This window comes from Sesamum indicum, linkage group LG6, assembly GCF_026168435.1.
Source record: "Sesamum indicum cultivar Baizhima isolate 11 linkage group LG6, ASM2616843v1, whole genome shotgun sequence".
Taxonomy (NCBI): Eukaryota; Viridiplantae; Streptophyta; class Magnoliopsida; order Lamiales; family Pedaliaceae; genus Sesamum; species Sesamum indicum.
The window spans coordinates 8,351,522-8,371,306 of record NC_142662.1 but is presented as its reverse complement, the minus strand read 5'-3'; the positions used below and the strand labels follow the sequence as shown (position 1 = coordinate 8,371,306).

The 19,785-nt window shown below is 36.6% G+C and overlaps 1 protein-coding gene across 1 annotated transcript; it reads right to left on the bottom strand.

Moving 5' to 3' along the window:
* Positions 1-257: 257 nt before the first annotated feature.
* PKL (chromatin remodeling factor CHD3 (PICKLE)) lies at positions 258-19,779 on the bottom strand. The gene is made up of 31 exons (XM_011083191.3): positions 19,565-19,779; positions 19,252-19,404; positions 17,464-17,601; positions 17,218-17,372; positions 16,745-16,906; positions 15,625-15,869; positions 15,435-15,530; positions 15,098-15,234; positions 14,771-14,983; positions 14,580-14,687; positions 13,626-13,676; positions 13,421-13,520; positions 12,574-12,716; positions 12,376-12,473; positions 11,976-12,114; positions 11,721-11,890; positions 9,976-10,042; positions 9,767-9,889; positions 7,086-7,195; positions 6,923-7,004; positions 6,230-6,427; positions 5,785-5,932; positions 5,594-5,699; positions 5,369-5,443; positions 4,067-4,128; positions 3,887-3,963; positions 2,991-3,115; positions 2,076-2,565; positions 1,705-1,831; positions 1,079-1,152; positions 258-936 (listed from the first exon to the last, which is right to left on the bottom strand). The coding sequence occupies exons 2-31, from the start codon at positions 19,399-19,401 to the stop codon at positions 538-540; spliced, it is 4,368 nt and encodes a 1,455-aa protein (XP_011081493.1). The 5' UTR covers positions 19,402-19,404; positions 19,565-19,779; the 3' UTR covers positions 258-537.
* Positions 19,780-19,785: the final 6 nt, after the last annotated feature.

Below are 19,785 nucleotides of genomic sequence, written 5' to 3'. Positions count from 1 at the left end.
CCTCTCTCTTACTATTATTAGTTGGAGTTTTTAACTATATAACAATTTTATCCTTATTCTTCTTCCACCTAGATGACTTCATCTAGTAATAAATTCCACTCAGTATTGTCTTCAAGAATATTTCTTTATTTCTTTACTTATTGTCTTCAAGTTCCTTCTTTTTTAAGTTTTTTTGTTAATTGTAAAACTAAAACAAAAATCTCCATTGCAAACTGGGACACAGAAGGCAGAATTGATCAGCAATAGGACAAAAGACAGAACCAAATAAAACATTGTCTATATCCGATCCTCCATTCATATTCAAACATTATAAGAGTAGTACATGACTAAGAAAACTCAACACAAGGCTATATAGTCAAACATACACCTGGGAACTATCCAGGATCCCATGCGCACAAAAACACACATAACTGAGGTTTTTTAGTTCCCTACATGCCAAATCGCAGTCATAATAATACCACAAGCTTATATAACAACAGATTCTGTAGTTTTGCACAACATTTTGAAATCAAACTGAAGCACCTAATCCATGATAACCTAAGGGGCCGATTTCTCAGAATTATCATCATCCTTCTCCTCCATTTCCATGTCTGCAACTCCATTTGGAAATGATTCTGCAGCAGTAATATTACCAATTTCTCTTTTGTTTGGCTCTGCTTGATTGCTTTGAATTGGATTGTCCATATCCATGTTCTCGACTCCAAGCATGGCGTCAGTTGCAAGGATTGTGGATGAGGATCCCACATTTTCGATTTCTGCCCCTTTAGAAGTCAGCTTATCCAAGGTAGGGGAGCTCAGCTGCACTGATGAAAGTATACGATTTATCTCTTCATTAAATGCTTCAAGGGCACCAAGATTTTTTCGCAACCTTAAACTTGAAGGTCTATAAGATGATTCAGCCAAATCTTGGCCATTGTCCGCTATTATCCTGCTCACCTACAAAAATGGAAAGCAAATCCTCATCTCCTGCATCTTTGCACGCACAAGGAACCTTCCTAGACAAGCTTGCCCCAATGTAACAGAAGAAAATATTGCAAGATGTCATCTATCAGTAAGTACAACAGCATGCATAACTTACCTCATTGTAGAGCCTGGCCATATCTAACCGATCTTTGCTTTTGTCACAAGCAAATGCGAGAATTTCTTCAGGAGCTGCATGGGGAGCAAAAGATGGGTCAAATTTTCACTTGAATAATATACATAACCCTTGCTCAATCAAGCAATGTCAAATTTCCAATCTGTCCCGCCATGTCTGTCATACAATGGAATTGCATCACAAGAAAGACGTGCATTATCAGACTCTAAACCAAGAATGTTTTATTCAAACGCCTCAAACTTCACCGTAACCCGTTCCATAAACTGAGACTCAGCCGCAACTTTTAGCAGGCTTTTCCAGATAAAAACTCCAAAGTTCCTGGACAGAATTTTCTGGTGTACAACTGCAGAACAGCATTCATTGAAAACAATAGAAGGTGCTCCATTCAGACCAGCAGAGATGGCCAGAAATACTTTTGACTCATACCTTTTAGTTTACTAGGCAACATAGATGAGGAACAGCTTACGATGATAATACCTTACGGTCTAGAGACTAATATGAACCCCCATTCTCCCAAAGTATACACAGTGCATTTCTCTCAATTGACTCATCTGATTTTATCTTTGGATACTCTGGAGAAACTTAAAGAAACAATTGAAGAAACTTACAAAATAGCTCAACTTGAGGCAGCTGATCAATCATTTGAGCATCTGATGCCTCAGAACTTGGACTTTTTAGATCTGTTACCTTGTGCCCTGTCTCACCATTTGGAACATTACTTGTTTTCACATCAGCCTGAGACAATCATCTTGTTAGAAAGGTAAAATATGTTTCCGTAATGACTAATGACTTTCAATAGAGTAAATAGGATTTTAAAAGCATACACCTCAAACAAACTCAGAGTAAAAGGTTAGTAGTAGCATGCCAGAATAACAGTGAAAGCATTTTGCTACTGCTTCCACTTCAGGATACATGAAATTCACCTGTAATATTTTCAGATTAAAACAACCACATTACTGGAGCATATTAAAGGACTTACAAAATGTACTTTCTGTAGTTCTGCAATAAGTCCTTTTTCTAAAAGCAGCACCCTCTTTTTGATAAACTCCACTTGTCTCCTCTGCATCTCTCTAAAATGGTACAACATAGATTGATCTTGAAAAAGTTGTGGTCGCGCTGGAGTATCAGTAGCTCCCTGTGCAACATCAGCTCCAAAATCATTCCTACCAGTTGTTCCCTTTGACTGATTTCCAGGTGCTTCAACACGTTCCGAATTCACACCATTTTGTGATTGAGAAAATCCTGGAGTAGGAGTATGTGGTTGAGACACTCCAGAAGCAGAGGCTTGCGTCTGAGACATTCCTGAGGGATGAAATTGTGGTTGAGAGGTTCCTGAAGCAGAATTCTGTGATTGCGGAGCTCCTGGGACTGGTGCATTGATGAAAGGAAGGTTCAGCTCCTGACAGATCACTTCTTGGATTCTCAAGTCTTTGTCATCAACAATTGCTTGCCATCTTCCATAGCCATGTCTAGATGTTCAGACAAACAAAGTATATCCAATTAGTACACAAATTTACATGGAAAAGTTACAGAATGGCTTATTCATAGAAATGACATTAAACCTGCTGACAATAGTAACAAAGAGATAATTCCAAATTACCAAATTTGTAAGCAAAGAACACTTAGAATGCTACCACTTGCAGATAGCAATCTTGACAATTTAAGTCAGAAGCGATTGATCAAGGAAAAAAAATATTTCGTATATTCGGAAAACTGTTCCTTACATTTGAACAGTTTCATTCTTTTAGTTCCTTAAACATGCTAGATCATCACCTCTTCCTCCCACATTGTTATTAGACTCTACTTTGATAAATAATCAAATTATCTTTGTTTTTTCCATGGTCATGAAACTTCAAAGAAGCAAGACAACAAAAAGAGGAAAAAGAGATTATACTTCTGTACTGCTCGCAGTAGCAACCGATCGTGGTGCTCCTTCCACACTCTCCCTCCTTTAAGTCCTGGGTAGCGAGAAATAATATCATCCGTGAAAAGGATAGAGCCCTCTGATAAAGCCTTCACCTGTCAGCCGGAAGGTGATCAAATAGAAATTGAACATAAGAAGAAGTTGCAACCGAAACTAAGGTCTCAAGAAGGATGATGCATAATCCACAGTATATAAATGATACAAAATAATAGCTTATCTCCAAGTTAAGACCAATAAAAATTTGTAAGAATAAGAAAAGATTAAGAGCCACCTCCAAAAAAGAAATACGGAACATGTGCCTCTTACGAAGGGCCAACCTAATCGAGATGAAAGTTACTACAGGAAACATTTACAGAATTTTTATCTTACTCCAGAAAACTTGTTCTCAAATATGCTGTCACATTCATGTAGACACTAGTTAAATATCACATGGAGGTATCATAATTTTTAATAGGCCCATTTCTTGAAATATTGTCATGCATGAAGATCTTGTGAAGCTGTTCTGTAACAAATTTCATGCTTTAGTTTTTCACTATGGAAGAAGTCCTGCCAATACACATTGTACAATCCTCTAATTTCCCTCTCAGGAAAACAAAATGCGTTACATACTCAAAGACGGGGCTTAAAATTTCTTATTAAAGAATAAAATGGCTCAGTCATGCATCCAGTGAGCACTGATTTCAAGCAGTGGATCACACTATTGTTCATCTTCATATCCATGAAACTAGAGAGATTCAGATTGGGCGTCAAGACTAAAGACTAAGATTGAGATATCGAACATAAACCCAAAAATTCCAATTCTTGAGTAGCAGTCATGAATATTAAGAAAGGTATTGATATTTTTTTCCCCAGTAAGGAAAACCTACTTTGTCTCGTATAAGAGATAGGGTTCCTATCCTGACAAGCACATCCTCTATTCGTAGTCCTTCTTTGGGTACACCATCTGCAACCAACAAAACATAAGTTCATTAACCTGGTTTTCAACAGGGAAGCCAAAACTACTGGAGAAAGATGTAGTAGAAGAGTTTTGTAAAATATGTAATTGCCTGAAAATGTAGGTGAGTCAGTTATTTCCTCGACTATGTGTCCCAAGAAAAGTCTCCCATAACTGCACGACAAATAATACTATCAGCATATAGAGTGAACTTTATGGAGTAACCAAAGTGTGTTTGGCTGCAAAGAATAAACTATTAGGCCACACAATTAAAGTCACAGACCTCATGAATGGCTCATTATTCAAGAAGTAGCAGGATTATGATTTTCTTCTTTTTTTTTTTGGAAGCAGGATTATGATTTTACAAATTGGGATAACCAGATCAAAATGTGATAGGCCTTATTTAAAAATATATTTAAACATAACAACAATAAATATAATAGAAGCAAGTAACATGAAATTGAAATGCAATAAACAGAATCCCACCCCCTAGAAAAGGAACACATTATAAAACGGAAAAGACCTGATCATATCATCAAGAAAACAAGAGTTTCAAAGGCATTCCCACAAATGAAAGAATTGCCAAAAACAACAGAAAATGAAAATGTATGAAAGAACCAAGAGGCAATAAAAACTATCACACACTTTGACCATGTGAAAGCATGGATGGAAAATCTTAGGGAAAATTCAACTTTGGAAAATACTGGAGTATTTTTCTGAAATAAGTATCATTCTTTAATACAAACTGCTATTCATTTCATTTCTTCATGCAAAGTATCGATTAGCATTTAAAATGAAGGGAAAAATTACAAACATACACATCAATCATATAGTCATATATATATTCACATTTTTCGTTTCTGCACTTCTTCTCTTTTTATTGGAGGATAACTACAGCTCCCTCGTTCTGACCCCAGTATAAAGGGTTTTATAACCAAGCTCATATTGGTGCTAGTTAACAGCAAGCTCGGACATAGTTTGATGTGTTATCATGTAATAAACTCCATAAAGCGATCTCAAAAGAAAATTGCTTCGAAGAACTTTTTCAACAACATGACTCTGTGCTTTTTAGCCAATTTTTGCCAACCTCAAGAGATTGCTGAATGTTGATGCAACCTTAACCATATCCGTACATCCGTACAGTATCCTATACCCAGTTCACCTTATTCACATATGTTGAAAACAAACAATCTACTACAGAATTCATAAAATAGAGTTGAACAGCAAAAGAAGACCAATGCATGCAGAGCTGACCAAGACCATATATAACGATAGTAGCTTCTATGCATATAAGCAATGTAACAAAGAATACAATTATGAGATGCCTGGAACAGTAGGTAACACAAATTGATTCAAGCAACATTTTAAAAAAAGAAATGGTGAGTGCAATAGAGCAAAGTAACCAATCGCATACTCATTGATCTCTTCATAAGTTTTCTGCTTTAGACGTGGTGCAAACTCTGCCCAATCATATTCCCCCACACCAAACCTGTCACAAGTCACTCAAATTACTTGCATTATATCTGAGGAAAGAATATGAGCTGCACAATTATCTAGAGGGAAGACAGAGCAAGAGAGGGAGGAACTGCAAGGGATGGGGTTTAAAAACAAAATTTAGTGAGAACTTGAGAAACACTACCTCATCAAAATTTGGACAAATACAGCTCTCTGGTTTTGATTAAACCCCAGCACTCTAAAATATCTTCCTTCACCCTCCATCAGCGGAAGTTTTTCTGAAGTGTCCGCTAAAAGAAGTTGAAAAGGAGAACAGTTAATGGCATTGTCGCATTCAACCAAGCAACTGATGATTAATAAGCATTTAATTCATACCACGAGCTCGTTTTCTGTACGTTCTTCTCACAGCTGCAGCTCCAGAAGCTGTCTCATTATCAGTTAACTCAGCCTCATAGTTATCATCTTCTGCATCAGAGCTGACATCTTCCAAACCAGCAAGGTCATCTTCTTCAACAGACACCATCTGTATTTGAACATATAGAAGGGAATCACAAAAGGAACTGTGCTTAGAATAACCTATGTATTTTTCCCTCTGTAAGAAACACAGGCAGGTCAGGCCCACAATCATAATCTTCTAGCCAACTCCTCATTTTCGTCCATGGAGATGAGCTTCATTAAGTCAAACCACATTGGATTGTGTATTAATAAATTATCATGCCCTCCATTACTCTTTCTATTCTCAAATTTTGTGGATTGATGAAAACAATAAGCAATTAAGCAACTTCAGGGCACAAAATATTCCTAGCATTCCAAGGCATACCTGTTTGCGGCTCCTCTTCCCCTTGCCCATGGCATTGAATTCTTCTATCTTGTGCACTTCGTATTTATCTCGTAAAAGGTCTTCCCAGTAGCTTGCTCGTTCAGAACTGTTCACTGAGGCTTTATTCTCTGCTGGTGGCACAGGTGTTTCCTCTTCTGCTGCCAACTCCGCTTCATCAACATACTCAAAATTTGCTACCTGAGGCATTAACAGCACTTTAGCCTCATCTGGAAAAGGGGGATTCAGTACTGAAATATAACAAAAAGAGAAAAGAGAGAAAAGAGAAGTTTAAAGGGTCCACCAGTAAAGACATGAAAACATCATAAATTGTGAAAAGAAGCTTCCAAAATTCAATGAAGTAAGTTGCTTTGATGCAGGAAAATCCAACCTAAACATTTCCCACAATACCCTCAAAGAAAGCTAAAGCTAGCACAGACCAACATGTTGGATCCAGATGGTATGACACACACGAGTCACAACCAAAAGTCAAATTGTGGTGACAGATACATTACAGGCAAGACCCCAAACAGATGAAACTTCTCGAGAGAATTTATTTTAAAAATGAATGTTTATAAAGAAACCAACAAAAAGGACAGAAAAAGCTCCCGAAAAGCTATTCTCAGATTTAATCTCGTCAGGATTGTGAGAGATTGTGACAATAAAACATTAGTGATATTGAAGCAAACTATGAACCTTAAAGGCTTTCAAAAATCCATCCTCCTCTTCATCGTCCACTGCAGCCTCTTCATCTCCGACTTGTTCACGATTAAGTAATCTACATCAGGGAGCATTCAAAGTTCACATTGACAGAACAAATGGAATAGAAGCTAACAGAAAATCGGAGAAACTAATTTACCTATCAATTGCAGTATCATCATAATGAATTTGACGAGACTTTACTGATTCATCATTATCATCAGCAAATAACTCCTTTGAGCCATACCTTATGATGTCATCTAGTTCTTCCTGCAATCAAATCAAAGAATCTCAGCAAAAGAAACTTAAAAAAGAACACAGACAGAAATTAAACTTCTTCAGCTACACCAGATATGCAATAAAGTTCCCCAAAACTATCACATATTTCCAGGAAAGGTAGCCGCCCTCAGGCGGACAACCCACCTCTGGTTGTGCCATTGATTCATTAATCTGACCTTGAACGGGGAACTCCTATCAAATTTATAGACGAGTGATATGGTATCATTTATGAGATTTTCGCCAGTGATTCCTTAAATGCCATCTCAGTTTTGGAAACAAAATCATTCATATGAAATGCATTTTGCACAGAATTACACTTGTAAAAAGGAGATTACATAATCGGTTGGCAGAATTAAATGTAAAACAGAACCAAATTCGCTGGCAAATTGACATATTTGAGTACCTACAGGAAAGGAGGTAACCTAGTGACAGTCATCCCACAATCAATGTAATGCCTTTGAAGGGAATAAAATTATTTCGGCAATGAGATTCAATGGAAAATGAAAGCTCTTACCAAATTTGATATTTACTCGCAATAAAAACTTTTCAACAAAATCCGCCGATGTTAAATAGCATTTACTAGATAGTAATTTCTCATTTTTCTTAAAATTAACAGGTTTTCTTCGGATATATTCTCTAATCACTTTCACCAACATCGAATGGTCAATGTGGAAAAATGCAACATGGAATTGAGTAAAGAATAGGTTTGGATGTTTGGTTTTGAAATTTTGAGTTAGATGGAAATGGGGTAAAGTTGAAAAATGATGTAATTGGTTCTGAAATTTGTGAAGACAAAAACACTATAAATATCACACCATGCCTGGTGAGTCAGGTGTTTAGTTGTTTTTTGCACTATTATTATATTTCACTGATATATGGTAAACAATTACATAGATATATAAAATAGCCCATATATTTTATTAATAGTAAGTAACTCGATATATAGTAGGTATGTTTTTACTATACATGTGTGTGTGAAATGAATATTTAAAATTAAGTAGTATGTCAGCACTCAAAACTCATGTGGGCTTGGACAAAGCTGGGTGTAATTCTATAATGGGTGGAACAAAGTTAACTCAATATCTTGCTACTAAACAGGCGCTTGAACTTGGGCTATTTTGAAGCGGTCCAAGACATAGTCTAAACATAGTGATGGCCTTTTTGTTTAATTTCACAGGATTTTGTGTAACGATTTCTCTCTTCAATTTATTGCATATGGAATTTAAAGTTCTGTTTCCAAAGTGTTAACGGTAACCTTCATTTATCCAACCATTCTCTTACAAATATTTTTTAAACGTTCACTCTACATAACTTCTATCAACTTGTTCATACTTTTATATTCTACTTCAATTTAGTATCTATGGCATTAATAGCTTATTCTCTATACAATGGTCCTATTCTTTCTCATCCTATCATTTCTAGTATAAATATTGGTGGCATGTGCTTTCAGCATCTCCAAGTTTAATGGCGAAATAATGCTACACTGTCTCATCTCTCATGTATGTTAATTTAACATATCAACATTCTCCAAGTGGAGGAGGAAATATCATTCACTTGCAATGTGAAAGGAAGCTCAGGATAGGGGTGCAGGATAAGATATAATAACAGTCAAACAGCAAATGTAGAAGCATCAAATCTTAGTAGTTGCCATGCTCTTAAGATTTTTCTTTTTTCTGATACTATAATAAGTATTTCTGAAAGACGACAAAAGAGAGTAAACGAGGGTAATATTGATAGGAAAGGATTCTTCTTGCAAAGTGCAGATTCAGGCAAAGTTACATATTACCTTTTATTTTCAATTACTAAATTGGTGTACGTAATGCACCCAGGTCAAAAACATAAACACAGGTGATTGATTCAAGACAACAACCCGGTCATGTCCAGTGACCAACCACTAATCAAGCAACAGATCCTAAGTGTTAGTTTCATGCGATAGAAATACAAGAGAACATGTCATATGTACACGTACTTGGGATAGAAGTACAACAGAACACAGCATATACATCTATGCAGATAGCTTCCTGAGCATGTCTTCTTGGAAAAGTCCCATATTTGAATTTCAATGGTGTATGAAAAATCTGGAGTTCAATATTTTAGTTCTAAAACATTTATGAAAAGAGTTGTTATACATAGCCATCAGAAAAAATCTTATTTAATTATGAAAGCAACAGCATAACAGTTATTATAGACAGAGAGAATGTTTTGTAAATCTGCAAATAGCAAATACCATCAACTCCTTTCTCATTAAGTTAATATGCTAAAGAGTGGAAATAAAGGAAATCCACATTTTCATTCTAACACTATATGAAGATTCTTGAAATGGAGCTAACGATAGGAATAAGTACTCTCTACATCTTCCAGACTTATTAATCAATATGGCCTTTTTCATAGCATGTGCAAGTAAGATACTGATTTGTTCAAGAAAAGAGCAACATGAATGGAAAAAAGTCTATGGCAGTAAATTATTCCAATTATGTTACCACACATTAAAACTGACTTCCAGTGCTTTATAATGCCACTATCAACCATACATACACCACTCCTAGGCTAAAACATTTTTACCTGATTAATGTTCTGTGCTTTCAGCCGTCCAACGACAAGATGCTCCAAGACCATTTTCTTTTTGGTCATTTGCATCATTCTTTCCTCAATAGTCCCTCGAGCTATAAGCCTATAAATCATTACCTGCATGTTGAAAGAATTAACAGTTATTGAACCCGAGCAGTGAACATGAAAAGTATTCCATATATATGATCTACAAAGAGTATAACCTTATTGGTTTGACCAAGGCGATGAGCCCTAGCCATTGCCTGCAGGTCTGCATGAGGGTTCCAATCGCTGCAAATTTTTGGATGCTTGATTAGATGATGCTAATACAAGTTATCAGAACGAACAAGCCAAAGAGACGCAATTAATTGGAGAATATATTCATAGGTGTGCATTGCCGGAGAAAAGTGTGGATACTATAAATATTAGTTGTAAGAATTACAGTTCTGCATAGTATTTCCATCATCCCAACAACATAAAAAAAGAAAAGTACAAAATGCCAGTAAATGAAGCATTTTGTGCACTTTCTTTTTCACTTACAATTATAAGCTATAAACCAAGGATCTAAAATCCGTTTCATCATCAAAGATAAATATTTCTAGCAAATGTGTACACAATGTCAACTAGATTCCATCAATAATTAACAAGAATTCTTCATCCCAAGGGAATGATGCAACTAATATATCTTTACTAGCTCACGAATCCAGATTATTATACTTTCAGTAAAGAACTTGCATCACCAGATTCTCATTCCTTCTTTTCCTCTCTGTGCATCTTCATGTAAACTTGAGAATCATGGCTAGCCAAGTTATGGCACTTGCAAGCACACGTATGAGTTGCTACACCAAATTACTCAAATATGTTTAAAAAGATATGTTACATAAGAAATTATTTTATGGCATCGAGAACCATACGTATGTACTAATCAATTTACAAGAACAGAAATAAAGAGAAGTGATAAGAAATTAGTCAGCCACGACCCAAATTATTTGTATCATAATCTAAGGGAAATATGATATCAAGACCCTAAAACTTAGAAGAAAAATTATTGTATCCATGCAAGCACAATATCTCCGGTAACAGCTACATATTCGAGTTTGGTAATGCAAATAGCTACAAAAGTAAATTATTAGGAGAGTCAAATAATACCAGGTAAGGAGCAGAAAAGGAAGGATAGTGAAGTTTTTAGGACAAGCATGGAAGTTATAGATTACACATGGAGAGCTTGGTGAAGTATTTTCAGGATAAAATGGAGACTCATGTCGATCCCCAGTACCAAATCCAATTTCTGTACCTTTTCCACAAGGTTGAAGAGTGAATTGCAGATCCAAAGCTCAAAAAAATGACACAAAACAGATTACAACTATAGACAAAAGTAAAACTTGGTAGTTTGAAAGCTGCCCAGAGCTGGAACAACAAGTGGGGAGAAGAGTGTTTGAAAAAAAGCATTGCCAATGGAGTAATGGAATAAGCTAGTGACTTGATTGCTTAAGGCCTCGCATAAACTTATGGAATAGAACATCAATAGAGTTTTGCCCCTCTGGCAAAGATTAACCCCCAAGAACAAGTGTCCCCTTGCCAACAAAGAAAAAGTCCATATGACCACTTCTCCCTTGTACAGCTCACTTGTAGTTGATCTGCAGCGATCAGATGTGAAGCCAAGGACTCCAACTAAAGAAGTACATATTAACATTCCTCCAGGTTTCTTTGACTTCTTACTTAAAGTAAAAATATGCAAGTGGAATAAGCCTCCTATTGGCACTGGAACATGGGGGCCACAGGAAAGGAGACATGTGATCATACCACTGTATAATATATATCTCCCCCTTCACAGCATCATTAGGCATTGTTCTAGCAACTATACTGAACAAACAAAGGTACACAAAACACACTGCCAGAAGAGAAGAATAAAAATAAAAACCATGTTATAATGTGGCATGATGCCATTAAACACATGTATTAGTCTTACCTGTCATATATAATTACTGTGTCAGCAGTAGCAAGGTTTATGCCTAAACCCCCAGCTCGAGTTGATAGTAGAAAACAGAATCTGGAAGAATTCTTTGCATTGAACCGATCAATTCGAATTTGCCTTTCTGCCCCACCAACTTTGCCATCAATTCTTTCATAATGCCATTTCTGAGAAATATAGAAGAGCATCAATCCAGATATCTAATACATTTACTGCCGTAGTCAAATAATAAATCCCATCACATATTCTTACCCTATAGTTACAGTATTCCTCCAATAAGTCTAACATGTGCTGAAACTGAGAATAAATCAGAACTCTGTGGCCCTGCTCTTTTAGCTTCACCATCATTTTATCCAAAAGTTGTAATTTACCAGAGGTTTCCAACAGTTGCCTGAGATAAATATCATTGTGAGCAGAGAACTAAAAGAAATTTCCACCTAAAGAAAGGTATCAATCGAACATCAAATGAGAGGCTAATATTTATTTATTCAAAAGAACAGGTTGTACAAGAACAAGAGCAAGGTACTCAAAATAAAAGCTATACTCAGCGCACCTCTGATTATCCCATAAATATAATTTAATGGAGGTGTGAAATCCATTTCTGACCAACAAGGAATAAGAGGAAATAAACAGAGTAAAATGCATATATTACTTGTTAAACTCATTAGCATCTTCTGGTTCAACGCCTTCCAACATAAAGGGATGACAACAGAGCTTGCGCAGTTCCATCACCACATTAATAAGTGAAATCTAGCAGTCAGAAGCATTAGACTAGGTGATCTCTCCCAGTAAGTTGACAAAAATCAAGCATTAAGAGAAGCTATTTACAATGTGACAACTGGCAACTTACCTGTGCACCACCTTTCCGAGTTAGTATCTGATAGTTACGAGTCAGAATTGCTTTGTAATATTCTTTCTGCTTGCTACTCAATTCAACACGCAGAATTAGTTCCTTTTTAGGAGGTAGCTCTTTCAAGACATCTTTCTTCACTCCTGCAATTCAAAGTAATTAATTTCTCACCTCCATATGGTTACAAACATCAAATGATGTATAGCAAGAGAATATTGAAGGAAACATAGAGCCTTCAACACGTAGACTCCGGATTACAGATCTTCTATAAAGTGAAAGCATAGATACAGATCTTCCCGTATCCTCCAGAATAGAAGACACATGGGTTATTACATGCAATCTCAATAAAAATGGAAAAATTGATAGACCAACTAGATAGCAGATGACGATAGTTATTATGGAGATTGTGGAAGGGATTTTGAATGTGAAATTAACCTATAGGCAAGGATTGATTGCAAATGCAAGTTTTGGCAAAGTTGTGTAGGTGGTTGAGGTTTACGCCTAAACAGAGGTACAAATTCAGGATAAGTTTGTCAATTGCGAGATTTTCTGAGAGATTCATCAATTGCTTGCATATAGTCTCTGTTCACCATTGGCTCATCAAATGCTTACTTAATGTGCAGATTGGTTCTTATCTCTTTAGGTGCCGGAAAATGTTTCTTATCGTACATTCATGCATCTTGGCTAGCTGATAAACTTCCTCCAGGCTTAACAGCTGTCATTTAAATTCCTTTAGTACAATTAATATCTTGGGGCTGGCAGGTGGATGAATATATAATGTGATCAAAAAGAGGCAAAAAAGTGGAAGCACAGACTCAAAAAGCACACAAGAAGTTTCAGTTAATACTTCTCAGGAGATGTGGGGCCAACATCTTGTGAAGCCTAGAAATTTGTTCCTCTTGATTGATATCCTTGAACTCCTCCTGAAAATCCTCTAAGCTTCCAAACTGAAAATAATTTGACAGCAAAACAGTCATGGCAATTCTGCGGCCTATCATGTAATTCAATTGAAAAATGATATGAAGTCTACAATTGTGTTGCAAGGCACTAACCTTCCCTGCATCAAGGAAATGCATAAGCATGAAAAGTTCGTCCAAGTTGTTCTGCAAATCCATGATTCCAACCATTATTACTTTTTCATTACAAAATAAAAGGAGGAAATCACTATAACTAATCAATTGTCTGCTTCATGAAAGGTTAACTACAGGTGTTGAAAAAATGTCAGAAAAATTAGTTCTTGGGCTTAAGGATTAATAAGATGCAGGGGATCTTTAACATCGCCAAACAAAGAAAATAGTTAACAAAAAAGACTTCTGCGGGCTTTAGTCCTATAGGAATGGTGGTGTGGTTTAATTAAAAAAGTGCAGTAGCGCATACAAGAAATATTAGAAGTGCACTTTTTACATATAACCTGTCACTCCAGAGTGATGTTTAGACAATCACTTGTCTGTACCAGATCGAAAGAGAGAAAATATGTGATGCTCACGAGAGAATACAACATCTCCCAATTCAAATTCAGCTTCATCAAAGCTGGGGCTCTGCTAGAAATGTTACTGGTACTTTTGGAGCAAATTCATTCAAAGCATAAAACGCCTGACTAAGTTGGCTAATTATGACCAAAAAGAAGGTTTAAATAAATCAGGTGGCCAAGGTAAAATTTTACATCAAGCCAATGCTGAACCATTTAGCTCTAAGGAAACACATTTTTTCTTTTGAACAACCTAAACCAATAAGTTTTCCTAAAGGTCTTTTCTCGTAGTCCAGCAGAGAAGCATTATCCCTTGTTTATAATATACACCAAGTACAAACTACGTAAACTACACAAGTATCATTGGTACAGGTTAACTATCTTGAGGACATCACAGACACCATAGCATCACTTACTGCCATAACATTTCTAGAAAAGGAAATAGGCATGTGAAACATCTTTTCTAGCAAAAACAACTGAGCAGGTTTAAACAACAGTAGAGGCCCAGCTCTGATCATAAATAAAGCAGATGACATACCTGAAGAGGAGTTCCAGTCAAGAGGACACGATGTCTGCTACAGTACTGCTTCAACGAGGAAAACAATTTTGAGTCCTTATTCTTCAGACGATGACCTTCATCAACAATCTACAAGGAGGTGTTAAGCAAACTTTAGGAGCAAGTATAAATGGACTTCAACAAAGTTTGCACTTAAGGGGATGTGAGATGACCATGCACTCCCACTTTATGGGTTTCAATGATGATGAATCCATATTGATCATTTCATAAGATGTCAGAAGGACATCAAATTTTATTCTATCTTGTTTGCTTTCACTGACAGCTTGACCAGATTTCTTTTTCTTGCTCTTCTTTTGACTTTTGGGATAGTAAAACTCATATTCTCTGATCACATTGCGTGCTTGGGCAGTGCCAACATACATGACCTGCAGCAGTTCACTTTTTATCAAGTACTGGTACAAGCTAATCTGATGCAACCTGAAATATTAGGCATACTCACAAGCTAATCTTGCATAAATTAGAAGACCATGCATACTTACAACATTCATATGAGGAGCCCATGTGGCAAATTCACGTTCCCAGTTCCTCAATGTTGAAAGAGGAGCAACCACAAGATGAGGAGATAGATTCTCCTCAAAAAGAGATGCTAAAAAGGCAATACTCTGTATTGTTTTACCTGAGTCATGAATAATTATAAGAAACGACGCATATGAAAACTTTGTTGTGTAAAGATAGTGAGGTCCCCTAGGGGACAGCCCAGGTACTCAAGATCTCATGTTTGAGGTCTTCGGTCCAAATCTGGGGTGGGAGTGTCTGGGAGTGGGATGGGCAAGTGTGTGGGAAAAAAAAGTAAAAACTGAAAGGTAACAATTCTACCAAGTCCCATCTCATCTGCTAGTATCACATGCGTCTGTTTGGACCAAGCAAAGCGTAAGAAATTCAACCCTTCAAGCTGATACGGATGCAATGAACCTTGATTTTAATTAGTAATAACAGAGTCAAAAAAGAGATTGGTGATAATAAAATATCTGCTGAAATATCCAACTGAATGAAGAGCAATGTGTACCTCCAGATAGAAAATCAGGGCTGCTCTCACACTGTTGAAACTCTTTCTGTTTTTTCTTTGATTCCATGGCATCACGAAGGTTGCTCTTTTGTTTTACAGAAACCTTGTCATGCCGAGACTGAATCCTATTAAACTTTTCAATTTCCTTGTGAAAGGATGCAATGCTTGATTCCAATTCCCAGTAGCACTCATCATAAGGAAGCTCCTTCCATTTGATAAGATATTCTTTTCCTTCTTCTACTTCCCTGGACTCGGAATAGTTTGACAACATCTAAATTAGAAAGATTGATTGGCAAACAGACCATCTTAAATACAGATGGATCAACCAATTAACTACATGCATAGACCCAGCCATACCCAGATAGGAAAACAAAATGACACGTTTATGCAGTGGTTTCATGTTATTTCGAAAAACTTATGAAACTCTCTTTTACATATAAAAGACCACTATAGTCGCCCAGCCAAAATTCAATTTCTCAACTAACTTAACTATCCAATGGATGATAGCATGTATCACAAATGTTGAATGAGAACACACACAGGATGGCGACTTCCAATTCATCATCGGGAACTTTTGGACCTAACTACACTCAAACCCAAACATACAACCAACCATACCTCGCCAGATTTCATCTAGCCTTTCACACAGGAATAAGCCTTTTAATGGCTGCCGGATGTTGCCTCAAACTATAGGACCACAGTGACTCCAAAGGTAAAGATACATTCAAGACTCAACCTTCTAAATATCTAAGTCGCACAGCACAGTTTACTAACCATATCCAAAAGTAAAAACATAGGATAATTAAATCTGTCTAAGCAAACAGATATTCAGATAATACTAAATACTGCACTTCAGAATTCAATCAAGTAGCCTGAACCAAGATTATTTCTCCCTGTAACCACTTAAACATTGCACATTTACTGATCTTAAAAATTTTCATGAGTGGCGAAATGTCAATAGAAGGGATCATTTGCCAAGAGAAGGATAATCCATAATATCAGCACTAAAATTGTCAATTATCAAAAAAAATAAAAGAAAAAAAGCACTAAAATTTTCGAGATAAAGTTGCGTCAAAATTCAAAGAATTAACAATTCAATGGACCAAAGAATTGGTGCAACCTGCAAGCAATGACCCTATCCACAGTGGTCCAATCTGGTCTGATGGGAACATATTCATCTTCAGAGTTATTTGATGAAGAAGCTTGCTTGTGGAAGTTATTCACTTTTGTTCTTAAACGAGGATTTGACTTGTATGCCTTTACAAACTCCATCTCAGCCACCCTGAAATAATATACAGAAAGTATAGCACAAAATCCAGAATGGAACAAGAATACTCGTGTTAACAGAAAAACTGCAAATGCCACTCCTGTTAAATTATTGTAGGTACATCACCATTGCCTCAAATTCCATTCACCAAATTATAGACGCCTGAAGAAAAATAATCCATCTAGTTCCACATTAAGAGAAAGAAGGAAGCTGCCCACAGAGGAACAATAGGATAGAAGGGAAACCCTCAATTGCTTAATGCCTTCAATTGGAAAGAACCATGTTATGAACCACATAGTCTAGAGAAATCAGGAAAAAGAATCTACCATGTGCAGTGGAGGTACGACAGCCCTTTCCACTTTACTAAATAATGTTTCATGAGAACTTGATTTGACCCCAGCTTGGACGCATCACTATCATTTGCAGGCCCTGGGCGCATCTCGCAGTCAAGTATTTTCTCGAGCTCATTGAGGTGGCCAACCTGTCAAAGCACATTGGAAAATCAAGCTGAGAAAACTCAAACCTCAGTTTTCCATATTTAGACTTTAGCCAGGAGTATAAGCAAGACATACACATTCGGGACATTTCCAGCTGCTAGGTGGAGAACCTCTAGAAGGTGGCAGCAAGCACTTGGGATGGTAAGCATAATTACATGTTTCGCAGCTCCAAAGATTGTCATCTTTTTCACAAGCTTGACATAAACCCTCCTTCTGTTAACAGAATATGGTGAAGCGATGAAAATAGATTATACACATCGAAACAAGTTATTAATAAAACTTTGCAGCTTCAAAGAGGTAGCAAAAAATCTGTAGTTGCAACCACGTTTCTAATTAATTGGAGATACAGAAATCTTTAAAAATTATGTTTTAGTTCATAAACAAACCACATAGAAATCTTGTAACCTCAGCAATTAACCGATATATTCCTGAAAAAGAAAATGTATTTCTCAATTATCGTAAGACTTGTATTCCTTGGATTCATCATAAAAGCTTCTTAATTTCTCATCATATTTAAGAACTTGCCACGTACATAGGACCTGTTATCTGATTTTGTGAAGGAACTGTTTCAGTCTGTAACTTCCCGTGGTTGTATATTTAATTGAGATACAAGAAGGCAAATATGCAGCTCAGTTAAATTGTCTGTTTCTTCACATTAATGTGAATAGATAAAGCGTAGGTTGTTTACTAGGATGTCCAGCCCCACAACCAATATCCGCAAACAAAAAGAGCACGAGTGGATATCTGCCACGTGCACAGTTTGCATTATAACTACACACACAAACACACGTGCGCGCACACAGAGCACTCCTAACAGCGGCACATTATTAATTGTTCATTTATGGAAATGGTCTCTTTTGGTAATACCAGCACAATTAGAGCAAAGCTTCAGGTGCCACAAATTTATGCTTATAGAGACATTGGAGTATTCAATAAAACACAGGAGAAAAAATCCAAAATCAGATTAAACAAAAAACACAGGATAACAAATCCTCGGAAGGATATGTGTCTGTCTGTATGAATTAACATGCATACGAGAAATAAATCATATCAAACAAAAAGCTCAATGCAGATGCATGCTGTCTCATATGTCAAGTAATGCATGCTAGTCCAACAGTGTTGAATCCAAGACTGCAATTGGTAATGCTTGTTCAACAAATATAATTAAATTGGATCCATGCATCTCCTAAGCTCAAAGTTTAAAACAGGGTTCAATTGGGAGAATAAGAATGTCATTAGGAAACATTCGGATTAACTTTATGATTTTTATGGGCAATGAAATTATCTGGACAAAAGAAGCAACATTAAAAATCTTTCACATATGATCCTCAGCATCCCTCTCTCCCTTCCAACAATTACTTGGTACAACAGCTTGTTTCTCCAATTAAAAAGAATTGCTAGTTTTTATTAACTTTTACCAGCATTGTCGGTGCTCCAGTTAAAAACATTGACACACAGCAATAGCAAAAGATCAATCACATTGATGCACAGAAATGTTGATATTCCCAATTCCAAATTTGCATGATCTGGTTTCTTTCTATACAATGTATACTATCTTGCATCATTTAAAGAATTTCCAAAAGTAAGTAGAACAAAACTCCGGAAAATAGACCACAATCTTCATTTTACAATCTTAGGAAATGTTTAGGTACACAGAATCAGAGCCAACAGGAAACGGCATAGCATATAATCAAGAACTTGTATGTCAACATAGATGGATGAAGAGATAGATAAACACATAAATGGATTAGATGGGGGATAACTTGACACTAGACACATATGAACTAAACGACAGCAAGCCAGAAAAAGGGCAAACAGTATAAAATGAAGGGGAGGGGAGGAAATAAAGTACAGGAGAATTACCACATCAGGCCGTTCAATTTTCTCAGTTTTGTCTGAAGGACCCGTCCCGGATTTCTTCTTCATGAAATCAGACTCCTCGTCTGATTCATCTAAGTTGTAAATAGGCCTTCGATCCGATCGAACCCGCAGCCTCTCAACCAAACTTGCCATTTTCTACACAAATAACATGAACACAAACACATATAAACGTAACTTCATGAAACAAAAATGGGTTCTTTATAATTGAGATGGAATTGGAAATGGGGGTAAAAAGGGTTACGTCTATCGGCGAATTCTGGTGCATGCCATAAAAAGAGAGGAGTTTCAAGTTTACCTGGCAAACCACTGTGTCTGTGGACTCTCAGTAGCAACAGCAGAAAACAGAAAAACTAAATTGGGGTAAAAGATTCCAGGGGTGACCAGAAAGAGATGAAACTTCAGAAATTGAGACAGCACAGAGCGAGAGAGAAAACGGTGGCTGGCTTTTTTGGTGAAACGGCCACCAGCGGTGTGAGGAGAAACAAAGTGCACTTGTCTGAATTTATAGTGTGGGAA

Bases quoted from the DNA above. Each gene is read 5' to 3' on its own strand.
- PKL (XM_011083191.3), bottom strand. From the start codon at position 19,401: ATGGCAAGTTTGGTTGAGAGGCTGCGGGTTCGATCGGATCGAAGGCCT. The intron at 14,688-14,770 runs GTCATCTCACAT...ACCTCCTTGTAG, and splicing joins CCATAAAGTGGGAGTGCATG to ATTGTTGATGAAGGTCATCG. The intron at 12,115-12,375 runs GTAATATATGCA...TATTTATCTCAG, and splicing joins GATGCTAATGAGTTTAACAA to GCAACTGTTGGAAACCTCTG.